Below are 20,731 nucleotides of genomic sequence, written 5' to 3'. Positions count from 1 at the left end.
GTGGGTCTCTCCCAAAAACCTCCAAAAATAAAAAACACCCTCATCATATAATATTGTAGATACAGCAATTTATTATTACAAAGCTACCTTCCCACTACACTCAATCATTTCAAACCCCTTAAGCTCTTTCCAAACAGCACCACAGACGGCAACAAATTTCACTATTTTTTAACAACATCTAAGATTACAAATTAATCTATTAATATAGCATCACTTTTATATAAGATCACTATTATCATCACTTTTATTATATATCAATCATAACTTACAACCTCGACAGCTGTGAAAGAAATTGTAAAATTTATCGTGTATATATATGCTTAATTATTTATCTCTCTATAGAATCCCATAAGCGCACTTCCCTCCCCTTAAATACCTTTAACACCTATGACATAACTTTCAAACAAGTTCCATATCCCATCAACAATTAGAGAAAAGTTTCAAGTTTCAGACTTTCAGCCATGTCTATCACAGCACTTTCAGACCCAGATAAGTTTTACAAGAAAGCTTTCCACCGAAGGAATGATTCTGGTGAGCTTCATGTGTTTGAGGCTGCAAGGTACTTCTCTGGATACAATGAAGCTGTTGAAGGCTACAACAGTGCAGCTTTTACTCAGAAAATTACGAGAGAAGAGAGGCTACAAGGTTACAAAGGAGGTAGAATGAGCTTAGATGTGCCAATGAGAAACTCAAACTCTCTTCCTCAACAATCTCATCATGGAGTACAAGTACTGGAAAAGCAAATGATCATGAAAGAAAAGAAGTACAAGCAACCAAGCTCTCCAGGTGGGAGGCTAGCTAGTTTCTTGAACTCACTTTTCAGTCAATCAGCTTCCAAGAAGAAGAAATCAAAATCCACCACACAGTCTATGAAAGATGAAGAGGAAAGCCCTGGTGGAAGAAGGAAAAGGAGGATTAGCATTAGTCATTTTAGAAGCTCAAGTACTGCGGATTCCAAGTCCATATACTCTTCTTCAAGTTCAGGTTTTAGAACACCTCCTCCATATGCACAAACTCCTACTAAGAGCTACAAGGATTTAAGAAGCTATTCAGATCATAAACATGTGGTTTCTTTGCCAAAGTACAATAATGATGGACAGGTAAGATCCACATCCTTGCACAATGAGGTCTTGGATGATCAGAAATTCAAATTGAGCAATGGGATTTCAGAGAAATGCAAGAATCTTGGTAATGGGTTTTCACAGAAAGATAGGATTTGGTTGGAAAAATGTCCATCAGATGAAAAGGATTTCAGGAAGTTCAGTGAGGTAGATGATGGTGCAGAAAGTGATTCAAGCTCTGATCTTTTTGAGTTGCAAAACTATGACTTGGGTTACTACTCAAGTGGTTTGCCTGTCTATGAAACTACCAACATGGATAGCATCAAGAGAGGAGCACCAATTTCCAATGGTCCTCTATGATATACTGTATATTTCCCCCTTGTTGTTTGGTTGTTACTTCTTGTTGATGTTTAGAAGCTGTGAGAAAGAAAATCTACTAGATTTTGCTGCTGCTTCTTCCTTCTTTTCTTTTTTACTCTTATCTTCTTTGAAAGTTTTTGCAGTGCTTTTTTGCTGTATGTACAGTTTGGAATGTTTGTTTGTCCTTCAATTTTTTTTTTTTTTTTTTCCTTTGCTTTTCTGGCTATGTTATGGAGTGCAAGAACATCAAAAGCCCAACATTGGAGTGCCATGACTAGAGATTTCCACTAATTAACAGAGAAACAAGACATCATAACCCCATGTGGATTGCATCTCTTAATCTTTTTGACTTTGGAGAAAGTAGCAATAATTAAATAAACATAATTGTATTAGTTTATTAGTTTTTTCCTGCATGTGTGGTACATGTAAGGCTTTTATTATTATTATTATTATTTTTTTTTTTTTTCATTTTTCCCACTTTGTTTGGTGGGTTGGGGGATCAACAAATCTTATGCAGATCTTATATGCATGCATATTGTAGCAGATATGATGTTTCATATGCAAATTGAAACCCTCTGTGTATGAGTGTGTGTATTTTTGGCTGAAAGCCAGAGACAAATTTAAACAGTTTAGGCAGTTTGTTTGAACTTTTATCACTATTTGGCTGGAGTATAGTGTGTGTCAGTGTCAAATGTATGCAGCTTTATTCAATGGAGGTCCAAGCAAGGAGACGGGATCTTATGGATAAATTATGATTTATCACATGAGTTTAAGATATCAAGAAGTATAAGAATTTGTAAATTTAATCATTTAACTATTATTATAAGGTATAACACACTTTCTCTTGTATGGAACAAATAAAATTATGATGAATTTAATTGTTTACTGTTATTCTAAGGCTTAAGCAAATTTGAGGGGTTTATGTCATTCTATCTAAGGCACTGACAGGATATATCACATACATGCAGCAGTGTAGAGTGGACATTGTTTGATTTAAGTTCAGAAATTGGAAGGGAAAACATAAAGTTCAAGTTCCGTACAGGCGCATAATTTCCCCTATGTTGCACTTCTTTTTAGCTTGGCTCAAATAATTAGGAAGTTGATAAAATGATATTCATTTCTGTCTAATCAGAAGATCAACATAAAAAGGCAACTAAAGCTTGCCACTAATTTCTCAATATTAGAGACAGCATCCAGACAAAGCCTAACTAGGTTCAATATTCAAGATCGGTTTCATTGAAAAAAATAAAAGGCTTTAAAAAGTTATTATATTAATTTCCTGGCAAAAAAGATACCTAATGTGTATGATGATAAGATTATGCTTGGATTTTAAATAAAAAAAATTATACCAAATAAAAAATTGGTTTTGAACCCTAAAATATCTAAGCAGCGGATTAATTGATCAAGTTATAATTAATTCCAAGCTGATAATGCAAATAGATATCTTTAATGGATGCGCATGCCCTAGCTATGAATCTATGATTCAAGACTAATGGGGCCAAAAAGTTTCAATCTTTTCTTTTTTTTTCTTTTTTCATATATATTTTCCAGTAGAGTTTCACATCATTTTAAGTTGAAAAGTTGTCACCAAGACCAAACCCAGCATATACATAGGCTAAACAAGAGCTATTTGATTGACAAGTTAGTTCATTTATTGTTGCCAACGAGAATGATTGTATGTATTTTTTTGAGCACTTGACTATTTTCCTAAATATGTATAATCTCACGGTCCCTCACAAAATAGGTAATTACAATGAAGAATCCTTGAAATTCAAGAATTGCAAATTTTAAAGATTGTATGTATGTATGTATGTATGTATGTATGTATGTTTACGAGTGCATAAATGCGTGTTAAAGCTCAAAGTTGGTGCTAGGTCAATCATGGAACCTGTGGATAGCCTTTAGAAAGAATGACACCCAAAAATGATGCATGGGGTACCAAAAAGTCCTTGAGAGGCATGATTTATACAAATGATGATGCATGGGGCACAAAAAAAGGTTCCTCCAAGCATGTAACTATCCGAGTGGGTGGAGGGCCCTAACATGTTATGATTCAAAGTGAGATGTTATTACAAAGTTTCATGCCCTTGCCCACGGACCCTGATAGATAGCATCAGATGAAGAGAAAGAGAGACGTGCAAAACTTTCCTGGTCGACAATCAAATCCTCCTTTCTTTTGTAAAAGCTAATCTACCTAAGTGAAAAAACACTACAAAACACCAACACCATTCTGCATCAAATCCTAACCATTGAATCCATCAATCAAACACAATGGAATTCACCAATGTATCAAATCCAACTCTCCCGCTTAACGTCTTGATATAACCCAAAAGCTAAGCGTATTAGTTTAAGCTTAATTGCGTTATATTAATTTTTTAGTTTTTTTACTTCTTTTTCTTTTTTTTAAGTGAGAGTTTCTCCTATATGTGTATACCCAACAGTCAGGAAGATCATTTTTGTTTATGCACAACAGGTAACACTACTAACTATGCTAAATAGAATTAGCAGTGCAAACAACGAGTCCATACACAATGCCAACCATGAATATTAATCAATCAATCAAGTTCTCGTTGGATTAACATCTCATTAAGTTATTTGTATATATCATCAATTTTTTGAATCCTCAACTAATTATTTATTAATCCATTTTTTTTTTTTTATTACTTACCTAGTAACTATGCCTCAAGCAGTTTCATTCTGAAACTTCTCCCATTAACAGTTCATAATGCATTATTGTCATCATCAAAGTAACCTCCAAGATGATAATTAATCATAAGTGCAATTATTAGATCGGGACAGGTGTTGTAAAGAGTCATTTACTCTTCCTTCTTTTTGTGGTAAATATAAAAAATCATTTTTACTATACTATTTTTTTTATACATTAATAATTGAAGGCAGGAGATTTGAATCATAGATGTTTCTGTTTGAAATATCAGGATATACTAGATATCTATAATCCTAGATACACGTTCTATCATAAATGATAGGCCAAGAATGTACTAACCCCTTTGTGATGAATTAACAAATTAATTAGCCAAGTTAATTAATTTATTAGGTTCTAAGGAATTAGGAACTAATGTATTAAAACTTCATTTTGTAATGTTGGCAAATCATGATCAAAACGTTTTAGTCTTGTTTAGACTTGCTCAAAGTATATGCTTTTTATGTAAAGTTGGAATCGAGTTGCTGCAGGATTTACTGTGTAAATCTGTCTAGCTTGATCGATCGAGAATTAGACTCAATCAATCGAAAGTCGTGCAGATTGTTTTTTCTGCAGAATTTTCAACTCAGCCCAAGCCTGTTTGATGTGTAGGGTTTTATGTTTTGTCTTAAGTATAAAAAGGAAAACCCTAGCCACATTTTGAGGTTGCTCTTTATGTTGTGTATGTGAATCTTCTGTGAGATCAAGAGGTGGTTGCCTTCACACATACTTAAGGTTTCCAAGATTCAAGATTATGTCAAGGACTTGGTGATCAAATCAGTTGCAGATTCAAGAGCTTAAAGATACATAAGCAGAAGTGCTTGTACTTACTAGGAATCTAAGAAAGAAGTAGTCCGTGGACTCGGAGCTATCATGGGGTCGTGGTAGTAAGTTTCCTACTCGAGGTAGCAATAGTATGTTAGTGGTCTAAGTCGCTATTGTGTAAACTTCAATTCTTTTATAGTGAATTCAGTTTTACCTTGAGGATAGCTAAGTTAAATCCTCCCCAGATTTTTTACCGGTTTGGTTTTCCTGGGTTATCATATTGTTGTGTTCTTTATTTTCCACACTTGTCAATGATATGATTTATATGTGTTAACCTAGATTTGCATAATTTACCTAAGTTAATCACTTGGCTAAATAACTAGGTTTATCTGGTTTTATTTTAAGGGGTATAAAAACGAACATAATTAATTCAATTAGCATGCAATATGCGTGGTAGCACAAACAAATCACGAAATAACTAAATGCAGTGGAAATTAAATTGACACGGTAATTTGTTTACGAATGGAGAAAACTTATACGACAAAAACCTCATTGGGTGATTTTAAAGTCACCACTCCCGAGAATTTACTATTATCACAACAAGCGGTTACAAGTAAAAGAATCTCAGTACCTTATACCAACCTACAGTTGAACCATTACCCTAATACTCAATTGGACTTATTCTGTAATGACAATCTCTCTTTGTAATGCACAGCTCCCAATACGTGACTAACCAATCAATGCACGGACCCAGTACGCGGCTTACTCACCAACTTGAAAAAGAAGTTGGCTGCAAAGTTCTTCAACTCATCACACGATGAAAATCATGAAACTCTTTGGTTACAGAACCCTACGATGTACAAATACAATAACTTCTTCAGGAGAAAGATGAATTAGGGCAAATTTTGTCTTCGTTCACAATTTGCATGAATATATGTTTAGGGTTGTGAAAAAAGAAAACTCAAACATGTATTCATGGATTGGATTGAAATTAGTTCTGAAAAACTAATTTTTATAAACCTCGATTGATAGCTTATCTATCGAGATAGCTGTCAAACATTGGGCTTTAGCAGCTTTTTAAACCTCGATAGATACTAGCTGTTGAGTTTTAAAATCCAGCACTTCTTCACTTGTTTCATAGACAGACTTGCATGGCTTTAACGCTTAATCTTGAAACCTTGTTCCTTGAAGTATTAAACACATCCTAAATCTACCCAATTACAAGTAAAATGCATTTTGTCAAAAAATTAGCCAGTTCTATATTGACATATGCTCCTAACGTGATTCACATATGTCCTAACAATAAATAATAATTAATGTTCTTGCATTGTGGCCTACTTTTCAATTAATATTTTTTTTGAAATCTTGCTTTATTTATTGGTGTATTAAGGATTAATCAATCAAATTATAGATTACTTTAAGAGATAAAAACAGAAGTGGGTAAATCTTTGGGATGTGAACTAACTAACCTGCAACGGGTCCCCAAAAAAAACAAAAATTAACATAGCTGCCTAAAATTTATGTTGAGTGATGGTTGCGAATGGAATATAAATATAAGTAATTTTTTTTATGCTAGGCAAATAAAGGGAGGAAGAGGTAGGATTTAAATTCTAGATACCAAGCACTATAAATGACGCTCAATCCCCGAATATAAGTAACTATAATATTAGATACAATAAAGAGTAAAAACTATTATGGTCATGTTCAAAGAGGGTCTCCACGATTAAACACTTTTCCTTGTTCTTTTCATTATAATAAATAAAAAAATAAAAAATAAAAACTACACTTATAGGCATGTAATACATTCATAATATAAGTAGGGTTAATTATAAATAACATGAAATCGGACCAAATCACAAGTTGTGGATCTATAAGAAACTATTTTAGTAGACAACTAGGTTAGGAACATAGGCAAAGGAAGCATGTGATTTAATAAAAAAGCCAAAACCATACACTAGAAGCTACAAATTTCCTCCAATCAAATAGCTCCCTCTACTTTATTTATTTCACTTCAAGGTATCATTGTCAATCTCTTTCCATAGCAACATTTAGACCAAATATTGTTTGTCATTCTTTTTATCCATATATCCATCACTTATGACAAATTTGGGCAAAGGAAAGTAAAAAAGAATCACGACCATCTTGAATTGTGCCAAGCTCTCTCCACACCAAAAAAATTCACAAAATTTGACCCCCACATTGATAGGAGAAATTGACGCCACTTGTCATAATAAAGTAGGTGTGAAAATGTTTAACTGAACCACTTTTACAATAATTGATTTCGATTTCATTTCCAAAATTCTCAACCAAATCTCAATCCCATCTTACAAAAGTGAACAAACACTTTAATCATGGCCACAGAGCCCACCCGTACTAGCGAAACCCGTCTTAAGTTGGGCGGGACTGGGCTCAAAGTTTAGGCCCAACGGTTGAGGCCCGGCCAAAATTTATGTGCGATTCAAAATAGATGATTTTCTCTAAGTACATGGATATAAATGTTAAATGAAATTTTAAAGAGCATACATAGGAGGTGTCTATTTTTTTTTTTTTTATATACAATTTAATATTTGGAGGAGGAACGACACTAAACATTTTTGTTGGAAATATCAAGAGATGTCAATTAAATTATAAGATTTTTGACAGGAGGTGACTATATTTAATTAAAGGTTTAGAATTTGAATTTCTTGTACACCTAAATAAACTCATTAATATCTTAACTTATGGTTTAAAAAAAAATTACTATGGAACAAAGGTTATAAGTTCAAATTTGTTATTATGGATGGGAAAACTAGTCATTTTCATTTGTATATAAATGTAGCCACGTTTGCCCTATTCCTCAAAAAAAGTTGACCATGTGACTTTGACCTCAAGTTTGTTGGAGACCTCACCTGATTGTTTCACAATAGTTTGGGGGTGCATAGGCCTTCTTCTATTGGTTGGGTTTTTTGTTTTTTTGTTTTTTTTTTTTTTTTTTTTTTTATAATCTTCTTCTACTTGTATTTAGTTAGATGTGGAATCTTTCCTTGGGATGTAAAATTTTATTTGAATAAAATCATCAGAGAATTATTTATGCAGAGTAAATCTGTTGAGGTCAAGAATTCCTCAATTAATCTTTTTTTTTTTTTAGTGTTTATCCAATAATTATCAATATAGGTAAAGATAAAGTTTTATAAGTACCATTGGGCACATAACATTGACTCAAATTCGGAATAAATACAGTTTCTGCTGCTTCTCCCTGGGACCATGTCTCCCTCTGCAGTTCCAATTCGTGTTGTTGGATCCTCCAATTCCAATAGATCTTCAAACTCTATACATGGTGGGAAGTCCTATCAACTGTCCCTTTTTTAGGGAAATTTCAGAAGCATTTGAGGTATTATACTTGTGGTTAAGAATCTTTTTCCCCTAGCCTATTTCTTTTTATTTTGGGGAGTAGGGGTCCTACGTTTTAAACCATGTTTCTAGATAAGTCTAAAAGAAAAAGTATGCGCCTAGAGATGGAATACAATTCTGGCCGTGCATGATAATTCAATTAATGGGCAAGTTTTTATTCTTTGATAAGATTTGACTTGATGGTACTTTTAGCACAAGGATGACCACATGAAGTTGCTAATCCGCTAATCCCAGTAAAAGAATATAAGTTTAGCTGCCTTATTTCTAAATTTGCAGTTCATCTATTCAATTTCTTGAATCTTCAGACAAGCAGTAATAGATGGTAGAATCTAATTTGACTTCTTCAAACTGGATCAAACTCTTATAATTTGATTCCAATCCTTTAAAATGACTTCTCTTAGGAATTATCATAGCAAAAAAAGAGAAAACTTATATAATTAAGTATGAGTTATGACATAGAAGAAGATAATACAATGTACCACTTAGTGTTTTTGTGTCCGACTCTATAATATTTAAACTATGGTTTACTGTTTTTTTTTTCTTATATAGTTTCCTTTTCATTAAAAAATAAAGGCCCAAAACAATAACAATATTCCTGTTCATGCAAAAATAAAGGCCCAAAACAATAATATTGCGATGTGTTCTCAAAACCCAATAATTAACAATAACATGGATATAATTTATGAAAGCATAGTATAAATTTACTAATTAAAACTTTCAAGCTCCCCTGCTATTTGTGATTGTTAAGAACCAAGTACATCTGGAAAATCAAATACATCTGGAACAATTCCACTATTGCTTGCAACTTCCAAACATATCTTCAATAGGATCATTCATTCTTGCGTTGAACTCTTATCATATTAATTTTCTTGCACATTCTTTTTTAATATTTTTTATGTGACAATTCATTCTCGCATTGACCTCTTATCATATTAATTTTCTTGCACATTCTTTTTTTAATATTTTTTATGTGAAAGACTCTCTTAAGGTTTTCAAGAATTCAAGTGTTAGCTTCGGGACTAAAGTAATGTTTCCTAAACTGACAATCAGGCATAGTGGCATACAAATAACACAAGCCCATCAATATGTGATTGCCATGATAATAGGAAGTGATGAGGAAGAATTGAGAACAAACAGAGAGATGAGTGATGGTGGATAATTAAAAATTAAAGTAAACTAGTTTTTTTATTAGTTTCCTCCAATATTTTAATCATTTTTCTTTTTAAACATTGTAATATTTAGTGCTCTACTTTTATAAACAAAATAGAAAGACAATTAAAAATTTTGTAATATTTAGTGTTCTATTTTTATAGACAAAATAGAAAAACAATAAGAATAGTGTAGTAATTTGATCATACTATATATGTATTTACAAATTTGAAAATTACATGATATTGTAACTAATATAGATAAATATGTTTCATGCCTACTAAAAAATGCAAATATTTTTCTATTAAAAAAATGCAAATATTCTCCAATATATATATATATATATATTACATTCTTAATAGTGTGTTATTAAATTTTTCTTCTTCTTTTATTGGACTTTGTTTCAACTGTTGCAAAAGTAACTAAATTTGACCAAGAATACCATATTTTAAAAATAAATTGTTTCTCATATAAATCTTAAAAACTAACATCAAAATTTTATTATAGTTATAATTAATGCACACTAAAAATAATTAATACAAAAAATATATATTTATCCTACTAGTAATCTTTTTATTACATAAGATAATATCATCCTATTAACACGAAGAATAATTACATAAAATAATCTTTTTAATATATAACACAAGGAAGAACATCATATCCCAAATAAACTATTATTATTATTATTATTCCAAATAAAAATATATTTTATACAAAATTTATAAAAGTAATTGTAGGGTCACGATTCGGGGTCCGGGCCTAACAATTATGTGGTTCCGGCCCAAGGAGCCCTGAACAATGAATTTGTAGAGAGTGGGTTACTAGAACTGGGTTTTAGTGTGTGAATGACGACCATCAAGGTATTTCCCATGGGCCAAATTTAACAGAGAGAATTAGTCCTCGGCATAATCCAAGGAGCTTTTCTTGGTGCTTCCGGTGTTTTGGGGATCCATCCCCCCCTATTTGTTTCTCTTTACTTCTCTTTTATATTTGTTTTCCTCCTCCTGACTGGAGTCCCCAGGGCAGGTACTTGTCCCATCCGCCCTTACTCCCAGTTGTTGGGAGTGGTTGTAAGGACAGAGAAGTATGGCTATGTTAGGCACAAGGCACTGAATATAATAAATGCCGCCTTCCCTTGTACGCTTTCGTTCTATCTGTCGTCTTTCTCCACTTTCATGCTTTCCCTGCCCTGTGGAACGGTCTAGAGTTTTGCCATTGATGGTCTGTTACCTCTTTTACCCTTGGCTATATCCATCCGAGGAGGATTTTTTCATGGCCGAGGAGGGGTTTTTCCATGGAGTGGGCCCCTGGCCCAGTATAGATATTCAAACGGGCCTATTAGTCTTTTTTCCCCCCACAATAGCCCCTCAAAATCCTGCTGTTCGGCTCCTCAGATGGACAAGAGAGTTTTGGTGACATCGAGCCTCTGTCACGGTTTCCCAAGCCTTGCCTTCCATTAATGCCAGAGTCTCTTCGTTTGCTCGAGGCGCGTTCTTGGCTATGGGATATTCTTTTAATCTATCCCAGCTACATCTCTGTCGTTTCGATACACGAAGCGCGCTTTAATTAGGGCTCTTTCACGAGGTGACATAAATCCAACGGTTGAAGGCTACTTTGGAATTCGAATGAGATTAATCTTGTTTGTAATTCCTTCCTGGGGTTTCGGAGCGAATTGATTGCCTCCAAATTCGTCCTCTATATAAGATGTGCAGTGAGAGATAGTCCCTCCTTATTTGCAGAGTCTTGAATTTTCAAATTTCTATCTCCTCAAAAGTTCCCAAAGTCCCTACTACGAAAGTGACTAAGATTTTGGGAGCGAAATAATCATGGTTGGGATGAGGGTCAAGGAACAAAATCCCTTTCAGAAGCCTTGGGTATCTCCAAGATTCAGAATGGCCCGATCAGGACAAGGGAGACCAAGGCTCAAGTGTAACACCCCATAATTTTGATATCAATTAAATTATTATACATAAATTATAGAGGAGGACTATAATTAAATGGATTAAATTGATTTGGGCCTAAGATATTAAAAATAATATAAATACTATGGGATATGAAGCCCAAGTGAGGTGGCATAAGTAAATATATGGGCCTTGAAAACCCTAGCCTTCTTCCTCTTTAGTCACACGTGTATTTTACTGATGGAGGCATCCTTTTTGCTTCAGTCGACTACTAAACTTTGCCTTCCGTCACTATGGCTGTGAGAAGAGACTACAGGTATGGTTTCTATGACTATATTAATGGAAATAGAAATCCTATGATTGTTATCATACTTAGACTAGACAAGTACATATAGGCATGTGTCATGAAAAGAAACTCAGAGACATTGGTCTCATGGAGGATGAATCTCCACCTATTCCTACATTAAGGGAAAAGATGTCCTATATTGTTATTATATTAGATAAGAATGGTCAAATATGGTTGCATGTCCAGAGCTTTGAATTATGTCTAATAGGCTTGGACTTTATCAATTGTTTTGTCACCATGTGAAAGGAAAAAAAGGGTTGCTTGTGGTTTATATATATAATGGTTTATCTCTTTTCACTGCCATTGTCTTTGCCCAAATAAGTGTCCAGCCGTGTCCTTTGCTTTATGGCATCAAGAGGATTTGGGTCTTTGGGTTGATGAATACAATATTAAAATAGGAACTTTTTATTTATATAGCCGTATGGTCCTCCATAGGCTTTGAAATGGATTTGACATAACTTTAATGTATGGTTTCTACCTTTGATTAATAGCCTTATATACTAGGTTGATCAGATAGGTTTATATATATATATATATATATATCCCGTGGCTTCAAGGGAAAAATGTAAGCATCCGGATTGATAAATTAAGAATACTATCTCATGGCTACCCATGTTAGATTGAATATATATATATATATATATATATATATATATATAATGGTTAGAGTCAATGGACATCCAGTGGCATCAAGAGGGAATGCTAAGCAACAAATTAAGGCAATACGTGGCTTCCAATAGTAAATTTGATAGTTAAGTGAATAAATGGAGGATTTTGGATATATTAATATTGTTTAGGATAAAACCGTTTAAGTGTGAAAATAAATTTTGAAGTGGGAAATTGTGTATTGATGAACCTATTTTTGGTATTGCTAGATTCTAATTCTACTGAATTGTTGTGATTCGAGGGAGGTTGATTTTCTTTATTTTTGCAGCTAAGAGGTAAGTGGTGTTTACTAATTTTGGGGGTTTTCCCAAAACAGTGTTGATTATTAAACTATTTTATATGAAAGAAATATGTTGATATTCTATATATAAATGAATATTTTACAAATGTTTGATGTGCACATTGGCTATTCGTTTTATGAAAAACTTGTGGGACAACCTAATTTTATTTAAACTTGTATGTGTGAATATGTCTTTATATTTTGAGAAGTATGAATGGATTATTTTGTGAGCATATTGAATATGTTTTGAAGACCTATGGCAAGTCGTGATTAGAAGCTCAGTATGGTATTTAGTCCTTAGCAAGGGACAATCATGCTGCAGCTAGTCCTTAACAAGGGACGGTCCCAAAAGGGGACAGTACACATTTGATAGCTCCTTAGCAAGGGAGCATACTATTGAAGATCCAAAAGAAAACTCCTTAGCAAGGGAGTGTACCTTTAGGTTCCAAAAGAGTCATCCTTAAGAAATGGGATGAAAGGAGGTTCCAGTCTCAAAAAGGGGACAGCACAACCTTGTCAACGGGGCGTAAACGTTGACGACGAGAAAAGTCTAGGAAATTGTTTATGTGATGGTATCAATATATATATTATGATGGCTCACAATATAAAGATATTATTTTCTTTTACATGAAATGGTTGATGACAAAATATTGATGAGTTATAAGTTGTGAATCTGTTGAAAGAATTATTTATTTGAAAGGTTTGTTCCCACACCCCAATGTTAGTGAATTCCACTTATTGAGTTATCTCACCCCCCCCCCCTTTATTTCCCATTACAGATATATTAGGTGAATTACTGGAGTAGAGATTCTTGGGAGACAGAAGTTACAAACTATTTTTGTGGAACTGAGGATTTTATTATTATTTTATGGCATTAAACTTTGTATTGGAGAATTATTTTGAGGATGTTTTGTATTTGGTGAATTAGAGCTCTGACTTTTGTTATCAGATTCAAGGTTGCTAGTTTCTTTTATTTAATATTTTTTATGGATTATTCAGATTAAATAGACTTTTATTGCCTATGATTTTGGGGCGTTACATCAAGTCCTTCCTTCTTCTCAACAGGACAAGAAAGGAACCTCTTTTTCCTTCAGCCAAAATCCGAAGCAGGTGGATGTCGCATCAGATTTTTGGTGCGACAGCATTGAGATTTCTCATCGCCAGTACCATCCGCTCCCGCTCGATTATTGCTAATATGGTTCTTGCTCGATTGCTGCCAGAGCTTATACGGGGATTTAGCATTCCCGCTTCTTCCTCTCTTCCATCACTGGCGCCACCCGGGTGCCTCCACTTCTTCTTCTCTTCTTCTTCTCTTCCATTACTAGCACCACCCGGGTGCCTCTGCTTCTTCTTCTCTTCCATCACTGATGCCACCCAGACTTGCCTAGTCGTCGTTAGAGCAGAATTGAAGGGTCTATCGTCTCTGTGTATTTTTGATGTTATAATTTTTTATTTTCAGTTAGCTTATGATTTCAGGCTTGTCTAAGCCCCTTTATGTATATTGTACCGTCTCTTTATCTAATAAAAGATTATTTTATCGCATTTTACGTATCCTTTATCTTTTGCAATGATTATCATGTGAATGGATGTACTAGTGTTTTTTCTTTTCAACCGTATTTAGAACCGATGACCTCGTCAGTAAAGTTATTTATTGAAATCTACGAGCACAACAGTGTCGATATTAAATAAGTTAACCATACAGGACTAACCGGGATAATAGCCGCACACTCCGTATTGCAAACGGAGTAACCACCTAAGGATGTGCGATCTGAAATTAACTGTCCGAAGGGGTCGCCAGGCATTAGGGTCCTTTCCCTAGTTTCCGATGATATTCGGAGCTTTAACTTGTTTTAGGTATATGATCCGAGGATCATGCAATACCCTGGTTCCGTCCGGCACTTAGGTTTTATTTTCAATGTGCCTATTTTCCCCATAGGTTTGAGTCCGAGGACCATACAAGGTCTTGGTTTTGTCTAGCAGCCTAGTTTTCCCCATAGGCTTGAGTCCGAGGACCATGCAAGGCCTTGGTTCTGTCTAGCACTTAGATCTTGTGTTCAATGTGCCTAGTTTCCCCATAGGCTTGAGTCCGAGGACCATGTAAGGCCTTGGTTCTGTCTAGCACTTAGATCTTGTGTTCAATGTGCTTAGTTTTCCCCATAGGCTTGAGTCCGAGGACCATGCAAGGCCATGGTTCTATCTAGCACTTAGCATTTGTGTTCAATGTGCCTAGTTTCCCCATAGGCTTGCGTCCGAGGACCATGCAAGGCCTTGGTTCTGTCTAGCACTTAGGCTTTGTGTTCAATGTGCCTAGTTTCCCCATAGGCTTGAATCCGAGGACCATGCAAGGCCTTGGTTCTGTCTAGCACTTAGCTTTTGTGTTCAATGTGCCTAGTTTCCCCATAAGCTTGAGTCTGAGGACCACGCAAGGTCTTGGTTCTGTCTCGCACTTAGCTTTTGTGTTCAATGTGCCTAGTTTCCCCATAAGCTTGAGTCCGAGGACCACACAAGGCCTTGGTTCTGTCTAGCACTTAGCTTTTGTGTTCAATGTGCCTAGTTTCCCCATAGACTTGAGTTTAAGGACCACGCAAGGCCTTGGTTCTGTCTAGCACTTAGGCTTTGTGTTCAATGTGCCTAGTTTCCCCATAAGCTTGAGTCTGAGGACCATGTAAGGTCTTGGTTCTGTCTAGCACTTAGGCTTTGTGTTCAATGTGCCTAGTTTCCCCATAGGCTTGAGTCCGAGGACCATGCAAGGCCTTGGTTCTGTCTAGCACTTAGGCTTTATGTTCAATGTGCCTAGTTTCCCCATAGGCTTGGGTCCGAGGACCATGCAAGACTTTGGTTCTGTCTAGCACTTAGGCTTTGTGTTCAATATGCCTAGTTTTCCCCATAGGCTTGAGTCTGAGGACCATGTAAGGTCTTGGTTCTGTCTAGCACTTAGGTTTTGTGTTCAATGTGCCTAGTTTCCCCATAGGCTTGAGTCCGAGGACCATGCAAGGCCTTGGTTCTGTCTAGTACTTAGGCTTTGTGTTCAATATGCCTAGTTTCCCCATAGGCTTGCGTCCGAGGACCATGCAAGACTTTGGTTCTGTCTAGCACTTAGGCTTTGTGTTCAATGTGCCTAGTTTCCCCATAGGCTTGAATCCGAGGACCATGCAAGGCCTTGGTTCTGTCTAGCACTTAGCTTTTGTGTTCAATGTGCCTAGTTTCCCCATAAGCTTGAGTCCGAGGACCACGCAAGGTCTTGGTTCTGTCTCGCACTTAGCTTTTGTGTTCAATGTGCCTAGTTTCCCCATAGACTTGAATCCGAGGACCATGCAAGGCCTTGGTTCTGTCTAGCACTTAGCTTTTGTGTTCAATGTGCCTAGTTTCCCCATAAGCTTGAGTCTGAGGACCACGCAAGGTCTTGGTTCTGTCTCGCACTTAGCTTTTGTGTTCAATGTGCCTAGTTTCCCCATAAGCTTGAGTCCGAGGACCATACAAGGCCTTGGTTCTGTCTAGCACTTAGCTTTTGTGTTCAATGTGCCTAGTTTCCCCATAGACTTGAGTTTAAGGACCACGCAAGGCCTTGGTTCTGTCTAGCACTTAGGCTTTGTGTTCAATGTGCCTAGTTTCCCCATAAGCTTGAGTCTGAGGACCATGTAAGGTCTTGGTTCTGTCTAGCACTTAGGCTTTGTGTTCAATGTGCCTAGTTTCCCCATAGGCTTGAGTCCGAGGACCATGCAAGGCCTTGGTTCTGTCTAGCACTTAGGCTTTATGTTCAATGTGCCTAGTTTCCCCATAGGCTTGGGTCCGAGGACCATGCAAGACTTTGGTTCTGTCTAGCACTTAGGCTTTGTGTTCAATATGCCTAGTTTTCCCCATAGGCTTGAGTCTGAGGACCATGTAAGGTCTTGGTTCTGTCTAGCACTTAGGTTTTGTGTTCAATGTGCCTAGTTTCCCCATAGGCTTGAGTCCAAGGACCATGCAAGGCCTTGGTTCTGTCTAGCACTTAGGCTTTGTGTTCAATATGCCTAGTTTCCCCATAGGCTTGCGTCCGAGGACCATGCAAGACTTTGGTTCTGTCTAGCACTTAGGCTTTGTGTTCAATGTGCCTAGTTTCCCCATAGGCTTGAATCCGAGGACCATGCAAGGCCTTGGTTCTGTCTAGCACTTAGCTTTTGTGTTCAATGTGCCTAGTTTCCCCATAAGCTTGAGTCCGAGGACCACGCAAGGTCTTGGTTCTGTCTCGCACTTAGCTTTTGTGTTCAATGTGCCTAGTTTCCCCATAAGCTTGAGTCTGAGAACCACACAAGGCCTTGGTTCTGTCTAGCACTTAGCTTTTGTGTTCAATGTGCCTAGTTTCCCCATAGACTTGAGTCTAAGGACCACGCAAGGCCTTGGTTCTGTCTAGCACTTAGGCTTTGTGTTCAATGTGCCTAGTTTCCCCATAAGCTTGAGTCTGAGGACCATGCAAGGTCTTGGTTCTGTCTAGCACTTAGATTTTGGCTATTAACTTCTCTCTCCGTAGGGGATTCAATGGACTGAACAACTAAGCCCGCGAGAGTTAGCCCCTTGTCAGGTGCCCAGGGCAAATGTCTAACGTCAAAAGCCCCTAGGACCACGTTTCACTTAACAACCCTTCCCGCGTAATCAACGCTTTGAAGTATGGGCCTGAGTGGAGGCTGAGTGACGACAACGACGATGTGTTTTGGGAGACAAGGGAGGGGCTTTCGTGTAGCTTGTACCACCGCCACAACAGTCTTTCTGATGGACTCCTGATGGCAAGAGCTCGACCCCGCCATGATTGGTCGTTGCATTTGCTAACGCTCCAGCTCTTCCCACAAACGACACCAACTGTAGGGTCACAATTCGGGGTCCGGGCCCAACAATTATATGGTTCCGGCCCAAGGAGCTCTAAACAATGAATTTGTAGAGAGTGGGTTACTAGAACTAGGCTTTGGTGTGTGAATGACGACCATCAAGGTATTTCCCATGGGCCAAATTTAACAGAGAGAATTAGTCCTCGGCAAAATCCGAGGAGCTTTTTTTGGTGCTTCCGATGTGTTGGGGATCCATCCCCCCCTATTTGTTTCTCTTTACTCCCCTTTTATAGTCGTTTTCCTCCTCCTGACTGGGGTCTCCAAGGCAGGTACTTGTTCCATCCGCCCTTATTTCCAGTTGTTGGAAGTGGTTGTAAGGACAGAGAAGTATGGCTGTGTCAGGCACAAGGCATTGAATACAATAAATGCTGCCTTCACTTGTACACTTTCGTTCTATCTGTCGTCTTTCTCCACTTTCGTGCTTTCCCTGCCCTGTGGAACGGTATGGAGTTTCGCCATTGATGGTCTGTTACCTCTTTTACCCTCGGCTATATCCATTTGAGGAGGATTTTTTCATGGCCAAGGAGGGGTTTTTCCATAGACTGGGCCTCTGACCCAGTATAGATATTCAAACGGGCCTATTAGTCTTTTTCCCCCCATAGTAATCATATAAATGTCTTCCATAAAAATAATTAACTATAAATATTTAATATATGCATTTACTCTGTTAGCTAATTCAATGAACTATTTTGATATAAATGCAAACCTTGTTAATATAGAAACCTAAATAAAGAAATCTCAAGGAATGAACCATATAGGCACATAGTATAACTTTATACTCTCTCACATAAAGTCTTCAGCTTAACTTGTGCATTAACCATAAAAATAAATAAATAAATCCCTTAAAAAAATAAAAATGAAAGATAGTAGGACTGGGCCTAGACTTGAAAGTTGTTTTTAATGGCTGGGATCGAGCTCAAAAGGTATGCTCCTCCCCCAGCCTAGGCTAAGCTGGGCCCTGTGTTTTTCTTTTTTATAAGTTAAGCCTAACTTGACCCATGACCAGATATACTCCCCAAGAATTGGACGAATCGTATCCAATACTGAAAATACAGTTTCTTTGAATTTCGGCTTAAATTGAATGAGAGATTAAGCCCAATATCTGACCATCATGGTGGGTATGGGTGTCCTTTAACTCAAGGGCTTGGGCACGCACAAGATTCACTCAACCTAAGATGGATCTCCCATTCGGTAACAAACTTACATTACTATGCTCGTTAGGCCAATATCTATTGATAAAAAAATATAAGACATTTATTTTCTTATCATATTTATTTTATAAAATAATCGATTCTTCCTTCATTTTTTTTAGTATAAAAAATGCAATTATCTTTTTACTAATATGGTACAATCTCAAACTTGGGTCATTGATTTAAGATGGGTCGAAATCGAATTCTATTATGGATTTACCATAAGAGACCTAAAGGATTTGGATCTACTCTGAAGATCATGTGAGTAAAGTTTGGGACTTGTTAGCTCATAAATTCTACTTGGCAAAAACATCGAATTGAATAAATGAGGTAAATCTAAATAATTTTACAGTCTTTTCTCAACAAAAATATCTAAATTGTTTACATTTTCTATATTCTACTACATTTTTTTTTTTATTGCTAATAAGCGGAGGAAGGGGGATCTGTAATTTTGTATCCAAGTTTCACAATACCACATAGTCACAAGAATACTCTGCGACATTCTTTAAGCGTAATTTCTTCCCTACATAATCAACCTACTTCACTTCGTTTTTTTTTTTAGGAAAGGATCAAATGTGTAAGCTTAATGGTGCATCACATAGCCCAACACAGTCAGGCTAGGCAAGATGAACACTTTAAATTTTGTTTTAAATTTTCACTTTTCCTTTTGTAATCATATGAAAATCAGAAAATGGGTGGTATTTCTCTGCCTTGATAAATCTTGAACTCAAACGTTACAACAAAATACAAATTGCTCAAATTGTATATGTTGTACACCATCTACGATTAATTTGAAGTAATTAAAAGGACATAATATATTTCATAATTATTGACATTAGTCATAAACCAACACGATGCGTTGAAAAAATTAAGACTTATAAGCGTTAATTCTAAATTCTTCTTAAAATGATGTGATTTTTTTTTCTCATGAAGTATAATTGATATAATGTATTAGATTTTGTTAATTAAGCTATCTATATTTTTTATTTGAAGGTGCCTTAAATTTTGTAAGTTTTTTTTTTTTTTTTTTAAAAGGAAGCATAATACATTTTACATTCAATTATTATATAAAAATGCGAGATATTTTGTAAATAATGTAATATGCTTTTAGTACTCCTTACAAACGGTTCATCATCTATACATCTTGATTAGCCTAAAAATAAAGCAAATATAAGTACATTCATAACTTATATTAGGAAAAAAAAAAAAAGACTTTGTTTTTTAGAAACCTAAGAAAAAAAATTCAACATTATACTTAGAATATGACATAGTTCTCAATGAAACCACTACAAAAAAATGGGGCTATCCCAGCGTTTTCAAAACCGCTGGGATAGCCCTAAAAAGCGCTGGGATAGGGTCAAAATTCCTATCCCGGCGTTTTTTTTCCCGGCGCTTCAAACCGCTGGCTTTTGAGTGTGGGGATAGGGTCACGTGGAACTGTACCAGCGCTTTTCAAAAGCGCTGGGATAGGTCCCGGCGCTTTCAAACCCAGTTCCGGCGTTTTTACTTGTGTTGGGACAGCCTTTATGAAAATGTGAATATAACCTATACCAGCGTTTTTACTACTTGTGCCAGCACAACCTATGTCAGCGCTTCTAAAGCGCTGGTATAGGTCATGGATGAATAAAATTTAAAAGGCCTATACCAGCGCTTTCAAAAGCGCTGGCATAGGCGGTACCTATTCCATCGCTCTCAAAAGCATTGGGATAGGTCATTTAAAAAAAAAAAAAAAAAAAATTTCCAAACCCTATTCCAGCGGTTTTCAAAGCGCTGGGATAGGTCATTTTTTTTTTTTTTTTTTTAAATTTATATTTTTTGAGCACCTGTAATGTACCTACAATACATATTTTCCAATACCTATTTTATAGCAACGGTAATGAACCACAATTCATATTTTCCAATAGTAAATACAATAACACATTAAACCAAGAAACTAAATATATTTAATTACACCATATCTATAATTACATCCCAAATGTCTAGAATGTTATATATACACAAAATAAAACATCCCAAGTGTCTAGGATGTTATGAGGCGCACCTACACTACAATTTCACCA

At 36.1% G+C, this 20,731-nt stretch overlaps 1 protein-coding gene across 1 annotated transcript; it reads left to right on the top strand.

Moving 5' to 3' along the window:
* The first annotated feature begins 277 nt into the window (after window positions 1–277).
* Window positions 278–1,611, top strand: LOC126719057 (protein BIG GRAIN 1-like E). Its single transcript, XM_050421606.1, has one exon. It carries the CDS (start codon window positions 462–464, stop codon window positions 1,419–1,421), a length of 960 nt encoding a protein of 319 aa, XP_050277563.1. The 5' UTR covers window positions 278–461; the 3' UTR covers window positions 1,422–1,611.
* The last annotated feature ends 19,120 nt before the right edge of the window (window positions 1,612–20,731 follow it).

Source organism: Quercus robur, chromosome 3 (genome assembly GCF_932294415.1).
Source record: "Quercus robur chromosome 3, dhQueRobu3.1, whole genome shotgun sequence".
Taxonomy (NCBI): Eukaryota; Viridiplantae; Streptophyta; class Magnoliopsida; order Fagales; family Fagaceae; genus Quercus; species Quercus robur.
The sequence above is the reverse complement of the archived record's forward strand: the minus strand, read 5'-3'. Positions and strand labels throughout refer to the sequence as shown.